The 20,503-nt window shown below is 46.2% G+C and overlaps 1 protein-coding gene across 2 annotated transcripts in view; it reads left to right on the forward strand.

Annotated features, from left to right (window-relative positions):
• Positions 1–20,503, forward strand: part of LOC115087900 (cyclic GMP-AMP synthase-like) — an 83,121-nt gene that overhangs the window by 49,566 nt on the left and 13,052 nt on the right. Inside the window, exon 3 of one of the 2 annotated variants that reach the window (XM_029595623.1) lies at positions 18,919–19,164. The exons of the other annotated variant lie outside the window; for it this stretch is intronic. Coding sequence (XP_029451483.1) covers positions 18,919–19,164 — 246 coding nt within the window. The remainder of the gene's footprint in view (positions 1–18,918; positions 19,165–20,503) is intronic. 2 annotated transcript variants of the gene reach the window in all.

Genomic DNA, 20,503 nt, shown 5'->3' on the forward strand with positions numbered 1-20,503 from the left:
GTCTAATTCTACCAGATCCCACTGTAATCCTGTTGTTTTCTGAGTTCCTTAATGCCCTGTGTGAGTGGGGGGATAGATTTGTGGGCTGCACAGCTGTCAAGAATGGGTATAAAAAGTAAAAAGTCATGGGATAGGTGGCGATGTGTTATGCTGTAGGATGTGGACCCTTGATTCAGCGAAGGGTGAGCGTCCAGTCGCTGGAAGGCGAGGCCAATTCCAAGACACTCAGGAGAAGTGGAAAAAGGAAATCTGGATGCAGGCGCCTCATGCAGGTCGTGTGGTCCAGATAGCTGGCGCCTCCAGCAGGTCGTGGGATCAGAGGTTGACGTCTCCTGCAGGTCATGGAAGATAGAGCTGAGCTGGCGCCTCCAGCAGGTCGTAAGATCCGAAGCTGACGTCCACAACAGGTCGTGGAAGATAGAGCTGAGCTGGCGCCTCCAGCAGCTCGGGGAGTCGGTATGCACAGTCCAAAAATCAGAGCCAAGGGAACTCCACAGCCGGTCCAGGGGTCGAGAGCCAGAAGAATACACCGCAGCCAGTCCAAGGGTCGAGAGCCAAGGATTCTCCACAGCCGGTCCAGGGGTCGAAAGCCAGAAGAGTACACTGCAGCCAGTCCAGGGATCGAGATCCAGAAGAGAACACCGCAGCCAGTCCAGGAATCAAACACGGAGGGTCAGACACAGGAACCAAACTCAGGAACAAACCACAGGAGTCAAGATGAAGTCAAGGCAAGGTCTGAGGTGCAGACCCTGCCTTTAAATAGCTCCTAAAGGCTGACACTTCAAGGGGGAAGCCAGTCCCAGTGCAGGGATGACTCCTGTAGCGAATCCTCTTCTGCCGCATATGGCCCTGGAGGGGGCGGAGCCAGAAGCCCCGGGAGGATGACCGACGCCGCGGCCATGTTGAGCAGCGCACATCCACAGACCCGACCCCCTGAAGCAGGATGCCGTCATCGGAGACGTGGCGGTCTGCCGCGCTGGTAAGGGACGGGCCCCGGTCGCGGCCTGCCGCCGCTGCGAGTCATAACAGTACCCCCTCCTTTAGGCCTCCCCCTAGAAGGCTTGGGTTTTTTGGGATGAAGGGTGTGGAAGGTCTTGAGAAGGTCCTTATCCAAGATGTTTGTAGCTGGTTCCCAAGAATTCTCCTCTGGCCCAAAGCCTTCCCAGGCTAGAAGATATTCCCATTTACGACCTCGTCTGCGCACATCAAGGACTTCTCGAACCTGGTAAGTAGTATCTTCTTCAGCCCTTACTAATGGAGAAACAGGCGTCTTACAAGAGGGCCATGTGAGGAGTACTGGTTTTAAGAGAGATACATGAAAGGAATTGTGAATACGAAGTGTGGGAGGTAGATGTAATTGATAAGTCATAGGACCCAATTGTCTTATCACTGGAAACGGACCAATATACCGAGGAGCCAATCTCATAGAGGGAACTCTTAAACGAATATGCCTGGTACTTAGCCACACTCTGTCTCCTGGAAGGAATCGTGGTGCAGGTCGTCTGTGTCGATCAGCGAATTTTTTGGCAGTATTCGCCGCCTTCCATAGCATTTGTTGTGTATGTTTCCATAGTTGTTTCAGTTGTAAAGCAGTAAGCTGAGCCGCCGGAGAGGAGACCGGCAAGGTTAGTGGTACCGGTGGAGCGGGTTGCTGACCATAAACAATTTGAAATGGGGAAGTCCCAGTAGAAGTGCAGGTATGAAAATTGTGTGAAAATTCTGCCCAAGGCAGCAATGCTGCCCAATCATCTTGTCGGGAATTAACATAAGCTCGTAAAAATTGTTTTAAGGCCCGATTGGTCCTCTCAGCCTGCCCGTTGGCTTGAGGATGAAAAGCAGTGGTGAAATCCAGAGCAATGTGAAACTTAGTGCAAAGGCTCCACCAGTATTTAGCTGTGAACTGTGATCCGCGGTCAGAGGTAATATGCTGGGGAATACCATGAAGTCGAAAAATATGTAACATGAAGAGTTGAGCCAAACGGGGAGCAGATGGGAGGGTGGGTAGTGGTGTAAAATGGGCCATTTTGGAAAGTCGGTTCACCACAACCCATATAACCATATGTCCTTCTGAAGATGACAGATTGACAATGAAATCAGTTGAGATGTGAGACCAAGGTTTAGTAGGCACCGGAAGAGTCCCCACGACTTCCCTGTAGGATTCTTATGTTGGGCACATACAGGACAAGAATCTACGTAAGCGCGGATGTCCTTGCACATCCCTGGCCACCAATAGTGTCGCTGCAGAAGGGCAAGTGTTCGTCTCTGTCCTGAATGCCCAGCCACTTGGGAATCATGTCCCCATTTCAATACCTTGTTGCGAAGTCTCCGAGGTACCACTGTTTTGCCAACGGGAACCGTGAAAGTCGCAGAAAGAATGATACGAGCGGGATCGATGATGTTCTGTATGGGCTCTATGATGTCTTCGCTGACAAAAGATCGGGATAATGCATCAGCCTTGATATTCTTGTTGGAGGGTCGATATCGAATTTCAAAATCAAAACGGGTAAAAAATAGTGCCCAACGGGCCTGGCGTGGATTTAGACGTTGAGCTTACTGTAAATAGACTAGGTTTTTATGGTCCGTGAAAACTGTGATGGGATGCTGAGCCCCCTCCAACCAATGTCGCCATTCCTCGAAAGCGAGTTTAATGGCTAGCAACTCCTGGTCGCCAATGGAATAATTGCGCTCAGCAAGAGAGAACTTCCTAGAAAAGTAGGAGCAAGGATGAGACGTACCCGAAGCGGTCATTTGACTCAGCACTGCACCGACTCCTTCAGTGGAAGCATCGACCTCAACAAAGAAGGGACGTCTGGGGTCCGGATGATGAAGGCAAGGTTGTTGTAAAAAAGAATCTTTAAGGGCTTGGAATGCTTCTGTAGCTTCAACTGGCCAGTTCTTAACATTAGCTCCTTTACGTGTGAGTGCAGTAAGAGGTGCAGCTAGCTTAGAAAAATTGTTGATGAAGCTGCGATAATAATTGGCAAATCTGAGAAACCTTTGAAGTGCGCGTAGACCGGTAGGTTGAGGCCAGTCCCGAATACATCTCAATTTAGCAGGGTCCATCTGAAAACCTTGCTTGGAGATAATATATCCCAAGAACGTTAAAGATTTGGTCTCGAAAACACATTTCTCTAATTTGGCATATAATTGATGATCTCGTAAACGTTGCAAAATCTGTATAACATGTTGACAATGAGTTTGTAAGTCCTTAGAAAAAATGAATATATCATCTAGGTAGACCACCACACAGATATAGAAGTGCTGGAAGACGGCAGGGGCGTTGGTTAAGCCGAACGGCATAACTAAGTATTCATAATGTCCGTCCCTGGTATTAAAGGCCGTCTTCCATTCGTCACCTTCACGAATCCGGACAAGATTCTATGCTCCACGTAAGTCAAGTTTAGAAAAAATTCGAGCTCCTAGTAACCGGTCAAATAATTCCTCAATAAGGGGTAATGGGTATCTGTCCTTGATGGTTATAGCGTTGAGTCCCCTAAAATCAATACAAGGTCGTAATGTTCCATCTTTTTTCTCGACAAAAAAAAAATCCAGCTCCCGCCGGGGAGGTAGATCTTCGGATGAAGCCCTTCTGTAAGTTGTCCTGGATATATTCGGACATGGCTCGAGTCTCTGAAGCAGATAATGGATATGTTCTCCCTCGAGGTGGCGTGGATCCCGGAAGCAAATTGATAGCACAATCAAACTCCCGATGTGGAGGCAAGGTGTCGGCGGCCTCCTTGGAGAATACGTCCGCAAATTGTTCGTATTGAGAGGGTAGTTTCCCTAGGCTAGAGGTACAGATGAAACTCTGTGTGTGTCGTTTCTTTTAAACATGCTCCATGACAATTGGATCCCCACTGCGTAAGTTTCAAAACAGTCCAATCAAATTGAGGATTATGACGTTGCAGCCACGGAATGCCAAGGACCACCGGATGAATGGCTTTCCTGAGTACGTAAAAGATAATCTGTTCCGAGTGATCCGGTGCGATATGACAATCCAGAGGTACAGTCTGATGTGTTATAGTCCCTGGTAATGGATCCCCATGAATAGATGAGACGATTAATGGCTTAGGGCAGGATCGGGTAGGAATCCGTAATTGGTCAGCTATCTCCTGAAGGATGAATTCTCCGCCAGCACCAGAGTCCACTAGGGCCAAGGTGGTGAATTTATGTCCATTAACCGTGAGGGTAACTTGTAGCGTGAGTGGGGGAGCTGGAGATGTAAGACCTAGGGTTACTCCCCCCATGGACCCTAGGCTTTGGAGTTTCCCGGCCGGATTGGGCAGCCTACAATACGATGGCAGGAACCTCCACAATACAAACAAAGTCCCTCCCTACGCCGTCTCTGACGTTCTGCAGGAGACAGGGGACCTCTGCCGAGTTGCATGGGCTCTTCAGTGGTTGTTTCATTAGAAGACACTTCTCGGGTGTTTGTGGGAGGAAGAGATTGAGCATAGGAGGTGGTCAGGCGTCTTCTAGCTCCTAGGCTTTCTCGAGCTCTTTCTTGAAGTCACCGGTCAATTCTGATGGCGAGCTCAATAAGGGAGTTTAAAGAAGTTGGGAGCTCCCTGGCCACCAGTTCATTCTTGATCTTAGCAGATAGTCCTTCCAGGTAGATCGTTCGGAGTGTTGACTCTTCCCACTGAAGTTCTGTCACCAAAGTTCGAAATTCAATATTGTAGTCCATGAGAACTCGCCCTCCTTGCCGGAGGTGCAGGAGAGTGGACCCCGCGGCTGCTTTTTTCCCTGGTTCTTCAAACACTGACCGAAACAATTCCAGGAAACGAGGAAGGTCCTGTAATACTGGATCAGCGTGCTGCCACAACGTAGAGCCCCATGCTAGGGCTTTGCCTTCCAACAAAGACAATATATAGGTTGTTCTGGTTATATCATCCGGAAAGAGTGAAGACTGTAGACGGAAATGCATACTGCATTGGTCTAGAAATCCCAGACATAAACGCGGATCTCCAGCATACCGAGATGGAGCAGGTAAATGTATAACTGGACGAGAGCAACCTAGTGGAACTGGCGTAGCAGGTGCGGTCAGTGAACTTACTGCGGGAGGGTTAGAGTGCGTAGCAACCACAGCGTCTAACCGGGCACTAAGTCGTTCAATGGAGGCGGCCATGGATTCCAACATACTCTGTTGTTCGACTATCTTCTGAGCCAGGCCGGGAATTGCTCGTAGTGCAGATGCCTCTGCCGGGTCCATGGCCTTGACTTACTATTATGCTGTAGGATGTGGACCCTTAATCCAGCGAAGGGCGAGCGTCCAGTCTCTAGAAGGCGAGGCCAATTCCAAGACACTCAGGAGAAGTGGAAAAAGGAAATCTGGATGCAGGCACCTCCTGCAGGTCGTGTGGTCCAGATAGCTGGCGCCTCCAGCAGGTCGTGGGATCAGAGGTTGACGTCTCCTGCAGGTCGTGGAAGATAGAGCTGAGCTGGCGCCTCCAGCAGGTCGTAAGATCCGAAGCTGACATCCACAACAGGTCGTGGAAGATAGAGCTGAGCTGGCGCCTCCAGCAGGTCGTAAGATCCGAAGCTGACGTCCACAACAGGTCGTGGAAGATAGAGCTGAGCTGGCGCCTCCAGCAGGTCGTAAGATCGAAGCTGACGTCCACAGCAGGTCGTGGAAGATAGAGCTGAGCTGGCGCCTCCAGCAGTTCGGGGAGTCGGTATGCACAGTCCAAAAATCAGAGCCAAGGATTCTCCACAGCCTGTCCAGGGGTCGAAAGCCAGAAGAGAACACCGCAGTCAGTCCAGGAATCAAACACGGAGGGTCAGACGCAGGAACCAAACTCAGGAACAAACCACAGGAGCCAAGATGAAGTCAAGGCCAGGTCTGAGGTGCAGGCCCTGCCTTTAAATAGTTCCTAAAGGCTGACACTTCAAGGGGGAAGCCAATCCCAGTGCAGGGATGACTCCTGTAGCGAATCCTCTTCTGCCACGTATGGCCCTGGAGGGGGCGGAGCCAGAAGCCCCGGGAGAACGACTGATGCCGCGGCCATGTTGAGCGGCGCACATCCGCAGACCCGACCCCCCTGAAGCAGGATGCTGTCATCGGAGACGCGGCGGTCTGCCGCACTGGTAAGGGACGGGCCCCGGTCGCGGCCTGCCGCCGCTGCGAGTCACAACACGATGTCCTTTCATGGATTGCAAACTGGCTAAAAGACAGGAAACAGAGAGTAGGATTAAATGGCCAATTTTCTCAGTGAAAGAGAGTAGGCAGTGGAGTGCCTCAGGGATCTGTATTGGGACCCTTACTTTTCAATATATTTATAAATGATCTGGAAAGAAATACGAAGAGTGAGATAATCAAATTTGCAGATGATACAAAATTGTTCAGAGTAGTTAAATCACAAGCAGATTGTGATAAATTGCAGGAAGACCTTGTGAGACTGGAAAATTGGGCATTAAAATGGCAGATGAAATTTAATGTGGATAAGTGCAAGGTGATGCATATAAGGAAAAAAACCCATGCTATAGTTACACAATGTTAGGTTCCATATTAGGTGCTACAACCCAAGAAAGAGATCTAGGCGTCATAGTGGATAACACATTGAAATTGTCGGTTCGGTGTGCTGCGGTAGTCGAAAAAGCAAACAGAATGTTGGGAATTATTAGAAAGGGAATGGTGAATAAAACGGAAAATGTCATAATGCCTCCATATCGCTCCATGGTGAGACTGCACCTTGAATACTGTGTACAATTCTGGTCACCGCATCTCAAAAAAGATATAATTGCGATGGAGAAGGTACAGAGAAGGGCTACCACAATGATAAGGGGAATGGAACAGCTCCCCTATGAGGAAAGACTGAAGAGGTTAGGACTTTTCAGCTTGGAGAAGAGACGGCTGAGGGGGGATATGATAGAGGTGTTTAAAATCATGAGAGGTCTAGAACGGGTAGATGTGAATCGGTTATTTACTCTTTCGGATAATAGAAAGACTAGGGGGCACTCCATGAAGTTAGCATGTGGCACATTTAAAACTAATCGGAGAAAGTTCTTTTTACTCAACTCACAATTAAACTCTGGAATTTGTTGCCAGAGGATGTGGTTAGTGCAGTTAGTATAGCTGTGTTTCAAAAAGGATTGGATAAGTTCTTGGAGGAGAAGTCCATTACCTGCTATTAATTAAGTTGACTTAGAAAAAAAACACTGCTATTAATAACAACAGTAGCATGGAATAGACTTAGTTTTTGGGTACTTGCCAGGTTCTTATGGCCTGGATTGGCCACTGTTGGAAACAGGATGCTGGGCTTGATGGACCCTTGGTCTGACCCAGTATGGCATGTTCTTATGTTCTTATTCCTCCTGCTCAGAAAAGAGTGAAAGATTATTGAATTTTTCTTTTTTGTGGCACTGTATCCAGTTATTCCATTCAACATTCTACTGTTATTTCCTGCTGTCTTGTCATTTGGATTTGGATTTACAAATAAAATTCATTTTCTTTTTTGAACCAACTAAGGGTGTGGACCTTTGATTTTATTGCATGGTAAGTCTTCTCTTGTGCCACCCAGAGACAGTCTGGTCCGAAGTTGGCGATCGCTGGTGGACGTTTGCTGTTCCTGGGGCTGCAGCAGTGCACTTCACCACCTCTGCAGCCTCCAAAGGTGACCCCTGAGGAAAAGGGGTGTTGCAATATTAATTGTCAGATTCCTGCCATCTTAAGGGCTTTATAAAGGAGTCCAGTAAGAAGTGTTTAAGGATATATTAGAACCATGTGATCTATTTTTTTGTTTTGTGACATCATCAAAGGCAGTGATCCTCCATGTGAGAAAAAAGACGTGCAGAGAGACTGGTCCTGTGAGAAGAGGCAGGAGCTTACAGCTGGTGATCTGCCCTTGGAATCAGGGTTAGAGAGAAAACCCTGGTTGTTTGAGAGAGGAATAGTGGGTGGAGATAGAAGAATACATCTCTGTAATGATGTGTTTGAGTGAAAGTATGAATGAGACTTTGAAAATAAGAAAATCCAGGGCCAAGGTAAGGAAGAAGTGAAGACATCATTAAAGTTAATTAACTAACAGGGACACAGAATTTACCTATCTACGGGCCAATACAGTACGGTGCGCTCCGATGGAGCGCACTGTTAGCCGGCATTTGGACGTGCGTTTTCGATGCGCTAGCTTTACCCCTTATTCAGTAAGGGGTAATAGCGCGTCGCTGGCCCTATTAGGTATTCCCACGCGATTCAGTAAGTAAAATGTGCAGCCAAGCCGCACATTTTACTTTCAGAAATTAGCGCCTACCCAAAGGTAGGTGCTAATTTCTCCGGGCACCGGGAAAGTGCACACAAACACAGTAAAAACTTCTTTTCTGTGCACCCTCCGACTTAATATCATGGCGATATTAAGTCGGAGGTCCCGAAAGTTTAAAAAAGTAAAAAAAAAAAAAAAATTGGAAATCGGCTTGCGGGTTGAAAATCGGACGCTCAATTTTGCCAGCGTCCAGTTTACGAATCCATGGCTATCAGCGGGCTCCAGAACCGATGCCGGCAAAATTGAGCGTCGGCTGTCAAACCCGCTGACAGCCGCTGCTCCTGTCTGAAAAGAGGCTCTAGGGACACACTAGTGTCCCTAGTGCCTCTTTTTACTGCCGGGCCTAATTTAAATACATTTTTTTACTGTATCGCTCACACAGGAAAGTGGCCTGTGCGCGTGATCGCCCGCTCTCCCGTGTTTTTTACTGTATCGGCCCGCTAGTTAGGAATGATTTACAGTTTAAAGCATCACTAGAAAACTTTAATATAAAAGATTTCAAATGGAAGTGGGGAAATGTCTCATAAGTGAGGCATAGCTCTAAAGCCTGGTACAACACAATGTGAAACTCCTTTCCAGGAGAGACAAAGGGGGAAAGCTGAACTGAATCATTTGGAAAAGTGTCTATACCCCAGGTTTCTTTCTGTGAATTGTGATGTAAGTCCATTAAAGAAAACCAGAGAGACATTGTTTTGAGATAGTGTTACTGATTAGCGAACAGTCAAACATATTAAGGTGGACAATTAAATTAATATTTTGACCCAGACTAGTAGAGAGCCAGAATTCTAAAGAAGAGGCTGAAAAAATTTTCTGTTCCCACAAGAAGAGAAAAGACAACAGTAGTTAAGGACAATTGCTTATTCTTTTATTTCATTAATAGAATATCAGCATATGATAGGTTTCTGCTGCACACGTATTATTTATTTATATATATATTCCACTTTTCACAACACTTCAAAGTGTACTGGAGGTATTTCCTTATCCCCACAGGGCTTACAATCTAAGTTTGTATCTGAGGCAATGGAGAGTAAAGTGACTTGCCCAAGGTCACAAGGAGTGACAGTGGGATTCAAACCCTGCTCTCCTGGTTTGTAGCCCACTGCTCTAACCACTAGGCAAGGCTACTCCTCCACATATTAGGGTTATACTGTAGATTTTCTGAAGATATACAATGAGAGGGAGGTAGTTTCTCTTTTTGATTTCTTAAAATCAGCCGGTAGGGTGTTCCTGCAGTTCCTGTAAAGAAGCAAGGAGATGGGGGAACAAAGTTTGGAGTACATCACTCTTTAAAGAAACAAGCAAACAAATCCTTCTTGGAAGGAAGGAGAATCAACACAAGTTTAGTGAAATAGTAAAGTTTTTATTCACGAACTTGCAAGCACGGGTGTCTCACAAAGTAGGCACACCCTCACAGAATTGTGCCTGTCAATTTATACATTTATCAGCCTATGCTAGCCCCTCCCCCCCCCCCCCCCCCCAATATCTCCCTCTGTGTTTTTACAAATTCCTTTTCCCAGGTGCTGTTCAGCTCCTGCCAAGCCTTAGCTCTCTGACTTCTTTTGTTTATACAAAACCCCTGCAGAAGCTGGTACAAGCTGCAAGAAGGAAGAGACCTGTGCCAAGCTTTATCTCTTTGACTCCTTCTGTTTATACAAAGCCCCTGCTGAAGCTGGTACAAGCGGCCCATCCTTGTTTTTTTCTCTCTGCACGCTGGGTACTGAAAAAGCAAACATTCCATATCACTCACAGATTCCCCACTTTTCTTTTTATCAATTTTTTGCTTTTTCATTTACCAATTTCTGCATGTTGCCTCTAAGGTTTCCAACATTTCATGCGCCCTTTGTTCTTCCATCTCTTTTTCCTCATCTAGCAGCATCATGTTATCTGAGGATGGAGGAGAGCCTAACGGCATTTTCTTAGCTATTGCCGTCTCGGTTAGTCTTTGTACCAGTCCTCGCACACATTGAATAATATAGCATCCTAATGCCACTAATACTCCCGCAACTACTATTAAGGAAATGAATATTGATACTGCTAAATTCTTTCACTTCCCAAACCAAGTCTGTAGCCACCCCGTAAGTGAAGGGTGTATCCCAGAGTTTTCTGCTAGTTCTTCTGCTAGGGTAGTGAGACCTTATAGGGCCTGTATGAATGTTCCATCTGGGGCAGTATTATTAGGTATAAAAGTACATTTTCCTCCCAGCATTACACATACTCCACCCTTTTCGGCTAACATCATATCTAAGACCATCCTATTTTCTCAGGCCATCCTCCTAGTAGCATCTAGTTGCTCTGCAATACCCTGCTCTAACCACTAGGCTACTCCTCCACATATTAGGGTTATACTGTAGATTTTCTGAAGATATACAATGAGAGGGAGGTAGTTTCTCTCTTTGATTTCTTAAAATCAGCCGGTAGGGTGTTCCTGCAGTTCCTGTAAAGAAGCAAGGAGATGGGGGAACAAAGTTTGGAGTACATCACTCTTTAAAGAAACAAGCAAACAAATCCTTCTTGGAAGGAAGGAGAATCAACACAAGTTTAGTGAAATAGTAAAGTTTTTATTCACGAACTTGCAAGCACGGGTGTCTCACAAAGTAGGCACACCCTCACAGAATTGTGCCTGTCAATTTATACATTTATCAGCCTATGCTAGCCCCTCCCCCCCCCCCCCCCCCCCCCAATATCTCCCTCTGTGTTTTTACAAATTCCTTTTCCCAGGTGCTGTTCAGCTCCTGCCAAGCCTTAGCTCTCTGACTTCTTTTGTTTATACAAAACCCCTGCAGAAGCTGGTACAAGCTGCAAGAAGGAAGAGACCTGTGCCAAGCTTTATCTCTTTGACTCCTTCTGTTTATACAAAGCCCCTGCTGAAGCTGGTACAAGCGGCCCATCCTTGTTTTTTTCTCTCTGCACGCTGGGTACTGAAAAAGCAAACATTCCATATCACTCACAGATTCCCCACTTTTCTTTTTATCAATTTTTTGCTTTTTCATTTACCAATTTCTGCATGTTGCCTCTAAGGTTTCCAACATTTCATGCGCCCTTTGTTCTTCCATCTCTTTTTCCTCATCTAGCAGCATCATGTTATCTGAGGATGGAGGAGAGCCTAACGGCATTTTCTTAGCTATTGCCGTCTCGGTTAGTCTTTGTACCAGTCCTCGCACACATTGAATAATATAGCATCCTAATGCCACTAATACTCCCGCAACTACTATTAAGGAAATGAATATTGATACTGCTAAATTCTTTCACTTCCCAAACCAAGTCTGTAGCCACCCCGTAAGTGAAGGGTCTATCCCAGAGTTTTCTGCTAGTTCTTCTGCTAGGGTAGTGAGACCTTATAGGGCCTGTATGAATGTTCCATCTGGGGCAGTATTATTAGGTATAAAAGTACATTTTCCTCCCAGCATTACACATACTCCACCCTTTTCGGCTAACATCATATCTAAGACCATCCTATTTTCTCAGGCCATCCTCCTAGTAGCATCTAGTTGCTCTGCAATACCCTTTACTGCATCTCGGATACAATTAATAAATCTCTGTTGATTATAATAATTATGATTAATCCAGTCTACATTTTTGTTTATCATAACCCACCAAAAGAGGGAAGATTCGAACCCTGCTGCTATTTGATTTCATGCTTAAAATTCATCAGGGACTCCCCAGGGCACTCCAATAGAAACTATATAAACTTTCTCATCGAAGGAGGTGCCAAGGACATTTCTCCTTACCTTTTTACTCATTGCTTTCTACCTTTGAAATGCTAAGGTGAATGAGATTGCCAATTGAAAAATAGCACAAGTACCGGTCCAGTTGGGGGGCAACGTAGGCCTTATTACTCTTCCTCCGCATACCACCACAGATCGGCTCTAGCCACTCTCAGATTCGAGTGGTTTCCAAATGCCCTTTTTCCGCTTACATACCGTATCTCGGTACAAGTTTCCAGTTCTCCCACTGACCAGGTCAACCCCACTCCCCGTCGTGAGAGACAGACTGTGTGATTGCCAGTACTTGGGGAGAAGGCTGGAGGCACTCGTACATCCTTTGGCTTTAGGGCTGGAAACAGGAGCGCCAGAGATCTGCAAGTTATGTTGTTCCAGGCCATTTCATCTTGGTACAGGGCTAGTATGCATTGGTGGGGGAACCAACCTTGAGCATGGTTCCCCCACCCAAAGGGAAACATTACTACATGTGCTATTAGTCGCCCTGAAGCACAGGCATAACAGTTGCTCTTGTTCAGGGTCTGTACTGTATATTTTATCCATTCTACCCAGGCATTTATCTCTCCATATCCTGTCTCTACCTCATTGGTTTGTCTTAGATCTTTTATGGTTACTACCTGCACTACCTTGGGGTCGTTTAGTGGGGGTCTAAATGGTTGAATGATCGGCATTACAATGGAACTTATATTGAAAGCTGGGGTGTCTTCCACAAGGATTCTAAAGCAGCAAGCTGTCGGGTCCTTTCCATTTACTACTATCCCCATCCCGAATCTATTAGCATTGATAAAGTTCCAGTACATTTTCCCCTGGATTTCCTCTTGCCAATAGGTTTCCTTAATGGTCATATATATTGGGTTACAGGCTCGATCTGAACAACTCTGCTCAAAGGGCCTCCTCTGAACACTGAGATCATATCTTTGATATGAGAGCCTGCTGGTGCTGTCCATCCGCCTGGTTCGGTCATCCAGTAGACGTCTGACCAGTATGGACAGCTCTTGTCTATACACAGATATGTCTTCCCTCGCATACTGATGTTGATTATCCAACTTCCCACAATCTATTAATGTACACACGTCAAATTTCACTACCTATGGACTGGTCATACTCTCGACATATATATATCAAATTTTACAGGCCCCTTCTTTCTCATTCCCACATGGGTCGCTCTCCATGCCGGAACCCATAGCCATTGGGTCAGTCCAAACAGAGTCATCCCACACAGTATACACCACTGCATCTTTTCTCTTTCTTCCACACAACCGCCCCCTATATGCTCAACAAAAGATAATCAGTCCAAAAACAAGCAGGGTTACCAAAATCCCAATTTCTAATTCTTCTGTCCACATGGGAGCTGAGGGCTAAAGCAGATTTCTCAAGGAAAAGGCCACCTGATGGCCCCCAAGGCAGTAGCCAGAAGTTCGCCTATGCGAACCAGTTCAAAGAATTTGAGGGTTCTCTCCCCACTTTTCCTTAAGAAATACCATGGGTACCTCCTGCCTCCTAGGTCCTCATAAATGATGTACCAGAATGTTACCAATTCCCCAGTGTTGTCTAATTAATGACACTTCCCCTTTTTCAATTCTTATCCCCCTTAATCCACTAAAATCCCCTTCCCACACTATGAATGTTCTTGGTCCCATAGTCCATATGTCTAGCAATGGTTCACACAGTACATTAAATCTGGTCGTTGGGTCCCAAATAGGGTTATCATCAGGGCTGGGATCCCAGCCCAAAGGAGCATACAAAGTATAACTGTTCATGCAACTTTCTTAGTCTTTTCTAGTGATTCTTATCTTAAGCGGATTGTCTGTGTTTGTCACTTTCCATTGGGAAGGATCTGCCAGCGGCTCCATGGGTCCCTTGACTCAGGAATGGTGAATCCACCCTTTCTCAGCTGTCCGTACCGCTGTTTCTGTGGGAGGAAGGATTTGAAATGGTCCTTCCCACTTTGACTGTAGCTTAGACTCCTTCCACAACTTTATCAATACCCAGTCTCCGGGTAGGAACCGGTGTACCACAAAGTCCAATGGAGGGGTTTGAGCCAACAGCCCCTTCTCCCTTAAATGAGATAAAGAAAAAGACAGTGCCAGTATATAATTCTTTAGGAATAGGTATTTTGTTTTGAAAACTGGAATTTCTCCAGCACCCCCCCCCCCCCCCCCCCCCCCCCCCGATCGGGCAGTCCAAACATCATCTCATAGGGGGATACTCCCAGATCATTTCTGGGGTGGGTCCTTACCCATAGCAATGCCAGGGGTAAGCACAGTCCAGGGCATTTTGGTTTCTAACATAATTTTGGAAATTTGTTATTTCAGGGTATGGTTCATTCTCTCCACTCTCCCAGAGGATTGTGGATGCCAGGGAGTATGAAAGTGCCAGTTGAGCCCCAATCCTTCCATTATTCCTTGTAGGACCTTGGAGGTGAAATGGCTCCCTTGATTTATTTATTTATTTATTTCAAATTTTTATATACCGACATTAGTGCACCACATCATACCGGTTTACAATTGAACTGACAGGTAGGAAAATACAATGAACAGGGGTGGGGTAGGGGAATTGAACCAAAAGACAGAGAGAAATAAGAGGCTAAACGTTGAACAGCAACGTAAGATATAAAATGAAGAATAACGATATGTACAGATATATAGTGGGATGCTATGGGGTAAAAGTATGTACAGGGGTTAAGCTATGTACAGGGGAAAAACTAAAGGAATAGAACTAAAGGGGATCTGAGTCAATGTGTTCGACCAGCCCATATCTTGGGATTATTTGTTCCAGGAGCACTTTCATAACCCCCTTGGCCGTAGATGTCATAGGGAAAGCTTCAACCCATCCAATGAGGTGGTCTACAATTACTAAAAGGAATTTGAGTCGTTTGGATGGAGCAGTTCAGTAAAATCTACTTGTATACTCTGAAACAGCCTTAGGCCTGGATCCCTCCCCCCTGTAGCTGTTCTCAAAATTTTCCCATTAATCTTCTGACATATGGAGCACCTCTCACATATTTTTTTAGCCGCAGTGTAAATACTTATGCAACCATATTTCCTAAGGACCGTGTCACAAAGGGCTTGAGCTCCCCAATGGCTCCCCTGGTGGAGGATTGCCATAATTTCGTTTACCAGTGGCTTATTTAGCATCTGGCATACGTTGGGGAGGAGCCAGGCCCCTGCTTCATTCTAACCTGCCCCTATCTCAGTGAGTTCAGCCTGTTCTTTTGGGCTTAGAATTCAGCACAGTCTTGACTGGGGATAAGGTTGGTACCAATGTATAGGGGTGTGCATTCGTTTTCACCGTATTGGCGATCCGCAACGTATATTGCACTATTCGTAGTATTCATGGGGAAGCGAAACGTATCGCTATTCCCCACGAATACACGAATCTTCGCTGAATTATACGGCCACCTAAATAAAAATTTAAACAAACCCCCCACCCTCCTGAACCCTCCCAAGACTTACCAAAACTCCCTGGTGGTCCAGCGGGGGGTCCGGGAGCCATCCCCTGCACTCACCCTCAGTGCCGGTTTCATCATGGTGCCGATAGCCTTTGTCACAGGGGCTACCGGTGCCATTGGTCAGCCCCTGTCACATGACCATCGGTGCAATCTTGTGCTCCTACCATGTGACAGGGGCTGACCAATGGCACCGGTAGCCCCTGTGACATAATATGGGCAAAGGCTATCGGCGCCATTTTGAGTACTGGCATCGGACGGCCGGAGTGCAGGAGGTCGCTCTGGGACCCCCGTTGGACCCCCAGGGACTTTTGGCCAGCTTGGGGGGCCTCCTGACCCCCACAAGACTTGCCAAAAGTCCAGCGGGGGTCAGGGAGCGACCTCCTGCACGCCGGCCGTCCGATGCCAATATTCAAAATGGCGCCGATCGCCTTTGCCCTCACTATGTCACAGGTACCGACGGTCGGCCCATGTGACATAGTGAGGGCAAAGGCGATCGGCGCCATTTTGAGTACTGGCATGGCGCCGATGGTCGATGGTCATGTGACAGGGGATGACCAATGGCACCAGTAGCCCCTGTGATAAAGGCTATCGGCGCCATGATGAAACCGGCACCGATGGTGTGAGAGTGCAGGGGATGCCTCCCGGACTCCCCGCTGGACCACCAGGGAGTTTTGGTAAGTCTTTGGAGGGTCAGGAGGGTGGGGGATTGTAGTTAATTTTAATTTTAGCTGGGATACGAATAGAAATCGCCGTATTAACGCATCGGGGCGCCATACGGCCGAATGCAACGTATCTGCTCCCCGACGAATCCGAATCACGAATGCAACGTATGGCGTCCCTCTGCACATCCCTACCAATGTATACAGATTTGTGCAATCTTTGCATTTATATTGTAAGCCCGCTTCTTTGGCTGCCTCATCTGCTAATTGATTTCCCCTGGCTGGGTGTTGTTTTTCTGATGTCCAGGTACATGAACCACTGCCACCTCCCTTGGTAGCATCAAATGTTCCAACAGCTGGCTAACCAGTTCTTCATGTACCAATTCCTTACCCCAGCTATTTATCAATCCCCTTTCTTTCCAAAATTTTCCAAAGGTGTGAACTACTCCAAATGCATATTGCGAGTCTGTGTATATTGTTCCCTCCGTTCCCTGCATCAGCTGAAGTGCCCTGTCCAGGGCATACAATTCACAGGTCTGAGCAGACCAGGTTTTGGGCAGTCTCCCTGATTCTATTACTTCCAAAGCTTCCCTGTTCACCACAGCATATCTACTATGCCGATTCCCTTGAATGCATCTGGATGATCCATCCACAAATAATCTCCTTCCCTGATGTAAAGGTTTATAAGCCAGGTCCATTCTGACTTTGGTCTGGTATTCAATTATGTCCAGACAATCATGTGTGACATCTGTCCCTTCCTCCTCCCCTTTTGAGAGGAAAGCTGCTGGGTTTACACCGGGGTCTGTGGTTAGGATTAAATCATTCTGTTCCATTAGAAAGGCCTCATTCTTCAATATTCTAGAGTCTGTGAGCCACCTATGAGCCCGTTGTGTCAAAATGGACCTGATCGAATGTGGGGTACTCACTACTAGCACGCCCCCAAAGGTCAACTTTCTACTCTCTTCCACCAGTAGGGCCGTTGCAGCTACAGCCTGGACACAACTCGGCCTGGATACCGGATCTAGTAATTTGGAGAGGAACGCTACCAGGTGTCTCTTCCTTCCCCATGTTTGTGTGAGGACTCCCAGTGCTCCCAGATGAAAAGGCTTTTTCAAAGAGGGTAAAGCCAGAACTGAGGCAGAGATTAAATCCTTTTTCAGACCCTCTATTACCTCCTCCTCTTCTTTCGACCATTGGAAACTAGTTTCTGCCTCAGTCACTTTAGCATAGAGGAGTTTAGTTTTTTGTGCATATGAATCTATTGAAAGCCTGCAATACCCTATTAATCCAAAAGATTTCCTCAGTCTCTATTTAGTCTTTGGCATGGGCAATTCTATTATTCCCTGGATTTGTTCATGGTTTATTCTCCTTTTCCCTTCACTGAGTAAATGTCCTAAATATTTCACTTCCTTTTCCACATATTGTAATTTGGTCTTGGATACTCTTAAACCTTGCCCATCTAGAAAATTCTATAATTGATTTGTGGCTGTCCTTACGCCCTCCTCTTTCTTTCCTGAGACCAATAGATCATCCACATATTGCAAAAGGTGCATCCCCAAAGGCAACTGTAATCCATCCAACACCTGTTCCAGAACTTGTCCAAACAGATTCGGAGACTCCGTGAAACTCTGGGGGAGCACTTTCCTTCGAAACTGTTGTTTTCTCCCTGTATATGGATCCTCCCATTCGAAGGCAAATAGATCTTGACTTTCCTCTGCTAAGGGACACGCCCAGAAGGCGTCTTTTAAATCTACCACAGGTCTCGCATAATTCTATTCAATAAGGTGTATGGATTCGAAACTTCTGGGTGTCTGACCTGTACTATCTTGTTCAATTCCCTCAAATCTTGCACCAGCCTGTAACTACCATCTGGTTTTCTTACGGGCAGAATCGGGGTGTTATATGGTGACATGCAGGGTCAATTAACCCATCCTGTAACAGTTCATTTATAACTGGCTGCAGGGCCAGAGGAACCACTAGGTGAGCTAGGTCTGTGCCTAGGATGCCGAGAATTAGGGGGCACCGCAGCAGGCGACAGAATTTGAAAGGGCAAAAAGTGCCCTTTCAAAATTCTGCCAGCCCCCCTGGTGGGCCAGCGGAGGGCCCAGGAGCGATCTGCTGCTACCGAGGCCTCGGCTGCCACTAACCAAAATGGCTTCAGTGGCCTTTAGCCCCTACCATGTGACAGGGGCCAACCAATTGCACCGGTAGCACCTGTCACATGGTAGGGGCTGAAGGCCACTGGCGCCATTTTGATTAGTGGCAGCCGACGACCCAGGGGTGGCAGATGGCTCCCGGGCCCCCCCGCTGGACCACCAGGTGATTTTTTTAGTTTTCTTTTGGGAGGGGGAGTTGGGAGGGTGGGGGAGAAGTCGGGGCTGTGACCGGGGAATAAAATAATCCTTTTTGGGCAAGCATTTAATATAAGCCCTAGTGAAGTACAGTTTACTTTGCAAATTAACTTAGAATGCTGTTCAGTGCCTAATTTTTTTTATGATGATAATGCTGTACTTGCCATTGGCTATAATATTTTTACTGCTTGTATCCACATAAATATATACCATAGATCCAATATGTTTGGTGTGTACATTTTGAAAACAATCATTTTGTTGCTTGCTTGAAGATGCATCATTTCTGTAAGGGATGAAGCACATGTCTCCAACTTCTGAAAATAGTCTTGTTAGCATTGAAAAAGGCTGTTGCTTGATGTGCATACTCGGGGAAAAATTCAACTATGTATTTTTAGTATATCAAAATTAAAGGGAGAACGTTTTAAAGTAATGTGTAAACTGGAGGAAATTTAATGATGGCATCTATTTTTTTTTTCATAGAAATGAATGTTTCAGTTCAGGGGAAGAAGCCTGGAAGCCCTGCAGTTACACTTCTAGTTAATGGGCTTGACTCCCCCATATCGGTGGACATTGTTCTGGTTTTAGAAGTGCAACAAAACTGGCCATTGATTACCAGTCATGGCCTAAATATTGAACAGTGGCTAGGAAGAAAAAGAAGACGTGCTCTTAAATTTGAGCCATTTTATTTGGTACCTAAACAAATAAAGCATGGAAGGACAACAAAAGGTACTGCTGAAATCTAACAATTATTCTGTGGTTAGGGCAAGAATGGTTTTTGTGGAAATCTTTTCAGTATCATTTCGGATCTTAAAATGATAACTGCTCTCTATTTATTTTCTGTCAATAAGTGGGCTGAATTATTCATGACATTTGGGTAATATCATCTGAACATTTGTAGGAATTCCCACACAAGCATTGCCTCGTAAGCCTCCTCAGTCATTTTTTTGTCCGAGCCTAGCACGGATGTGTTCTCATTTCTCCATATAATTTTTCAAAGTTTTCATCTTTTACTTCAGTTATTAGCTTTTTCAATTGCTTTTATTGCCCCTGCAGCACCCATTACAGCACTTTTCCATGCTACAAAAAAAAGGAAGACCTCCTCCGTTTTGCTTCTCAAGATCTATCTACCCCTTGGGATCCTACCAGGTATTTGTGACCTGGCTTGGCCACTGTTGGAAACAGGATACTGGTCTTAATGGACCTTTGATCTGATCCAGTATGTCAAGCCTTATGTTCTTATAAGATGTCTGGCAAAAAAGAAAAGCACAGTGGTTTTAAGAACTGTGCTTTTGGAAGGTAATGTAACCTCAGCGATGAGTATAAATTGTGCTGCCTCTGTCTGCAATACATATCAGACAAACTGTTATGCCTGCAAATGAATGTCCCCATGCTTATAAGATAGCGGAGTTGTGTAAGTCTCTCAGATGCCTCAGCCATTCTGCCACCCACAGTGCAGCATTGTCTGCCTTATCAGGAAAAGAGTTTGTTGCGTTCAGTGGTCCGCAGAACAGGCCCGTGGACAACCACAATTGCTTTCCTCTCCAAGCCTGTCTGAAGGAGTCCCAACACCGGGAAGGGCCCCAAGGCAACATGCAACAGGCCACCATACTCAGCTGTGCCTTTGACGTCTATCTTTGCACACAGTGCCATCCCTAAGTGCTCGTGACACTTCTGAGAATTTAAAGGGACCTTAGCAGGAAAGCCTCAACAACCCTGTTGATGACATCATCCAGGCTGTCCTATTTAAGGGCAACCCTCCGTGTGCAAAATGCCTCAGCAATAGGTCCAATACCATTGAGTAGAGCAAGTTGCCTCAGCATCTGTTCCTGTGTTCCAGTGTTCCTGTATTCCTGGTCCTTCCTTGTCTTGGTAGGACCTGATCTTCATTCCTGAGTTCTTGCTCTTCATTTTTATCTTTGTCCTATGGTCAGTCTTCAGTTCTTCGGTGTCTTCTCATCTGTGCAATTATGTGCCTCCCTGCTTGCCTTCCCATCCTATTTTTTCTTTGGATTGATCTCTGGTTTTGACATCAGCTTGCTTGCCTAAATTCCACTTGCCACTGACC

Source organism: Rhinatrema bivittatum, chromosome 3 (assembly GCF_901001135.1).
Source record: "Rhinatrema bivittatum chromosome 3, aRhiBiv1.1, whole genome shotgun sequence".
NCBI classification, from domain to species: Eukaryota; Metazoa; Chordata; class Amphibia; order Gymnophiona; family Rhinatrematidae; genus Rhinatrema; species Rhinatrema bivittatum.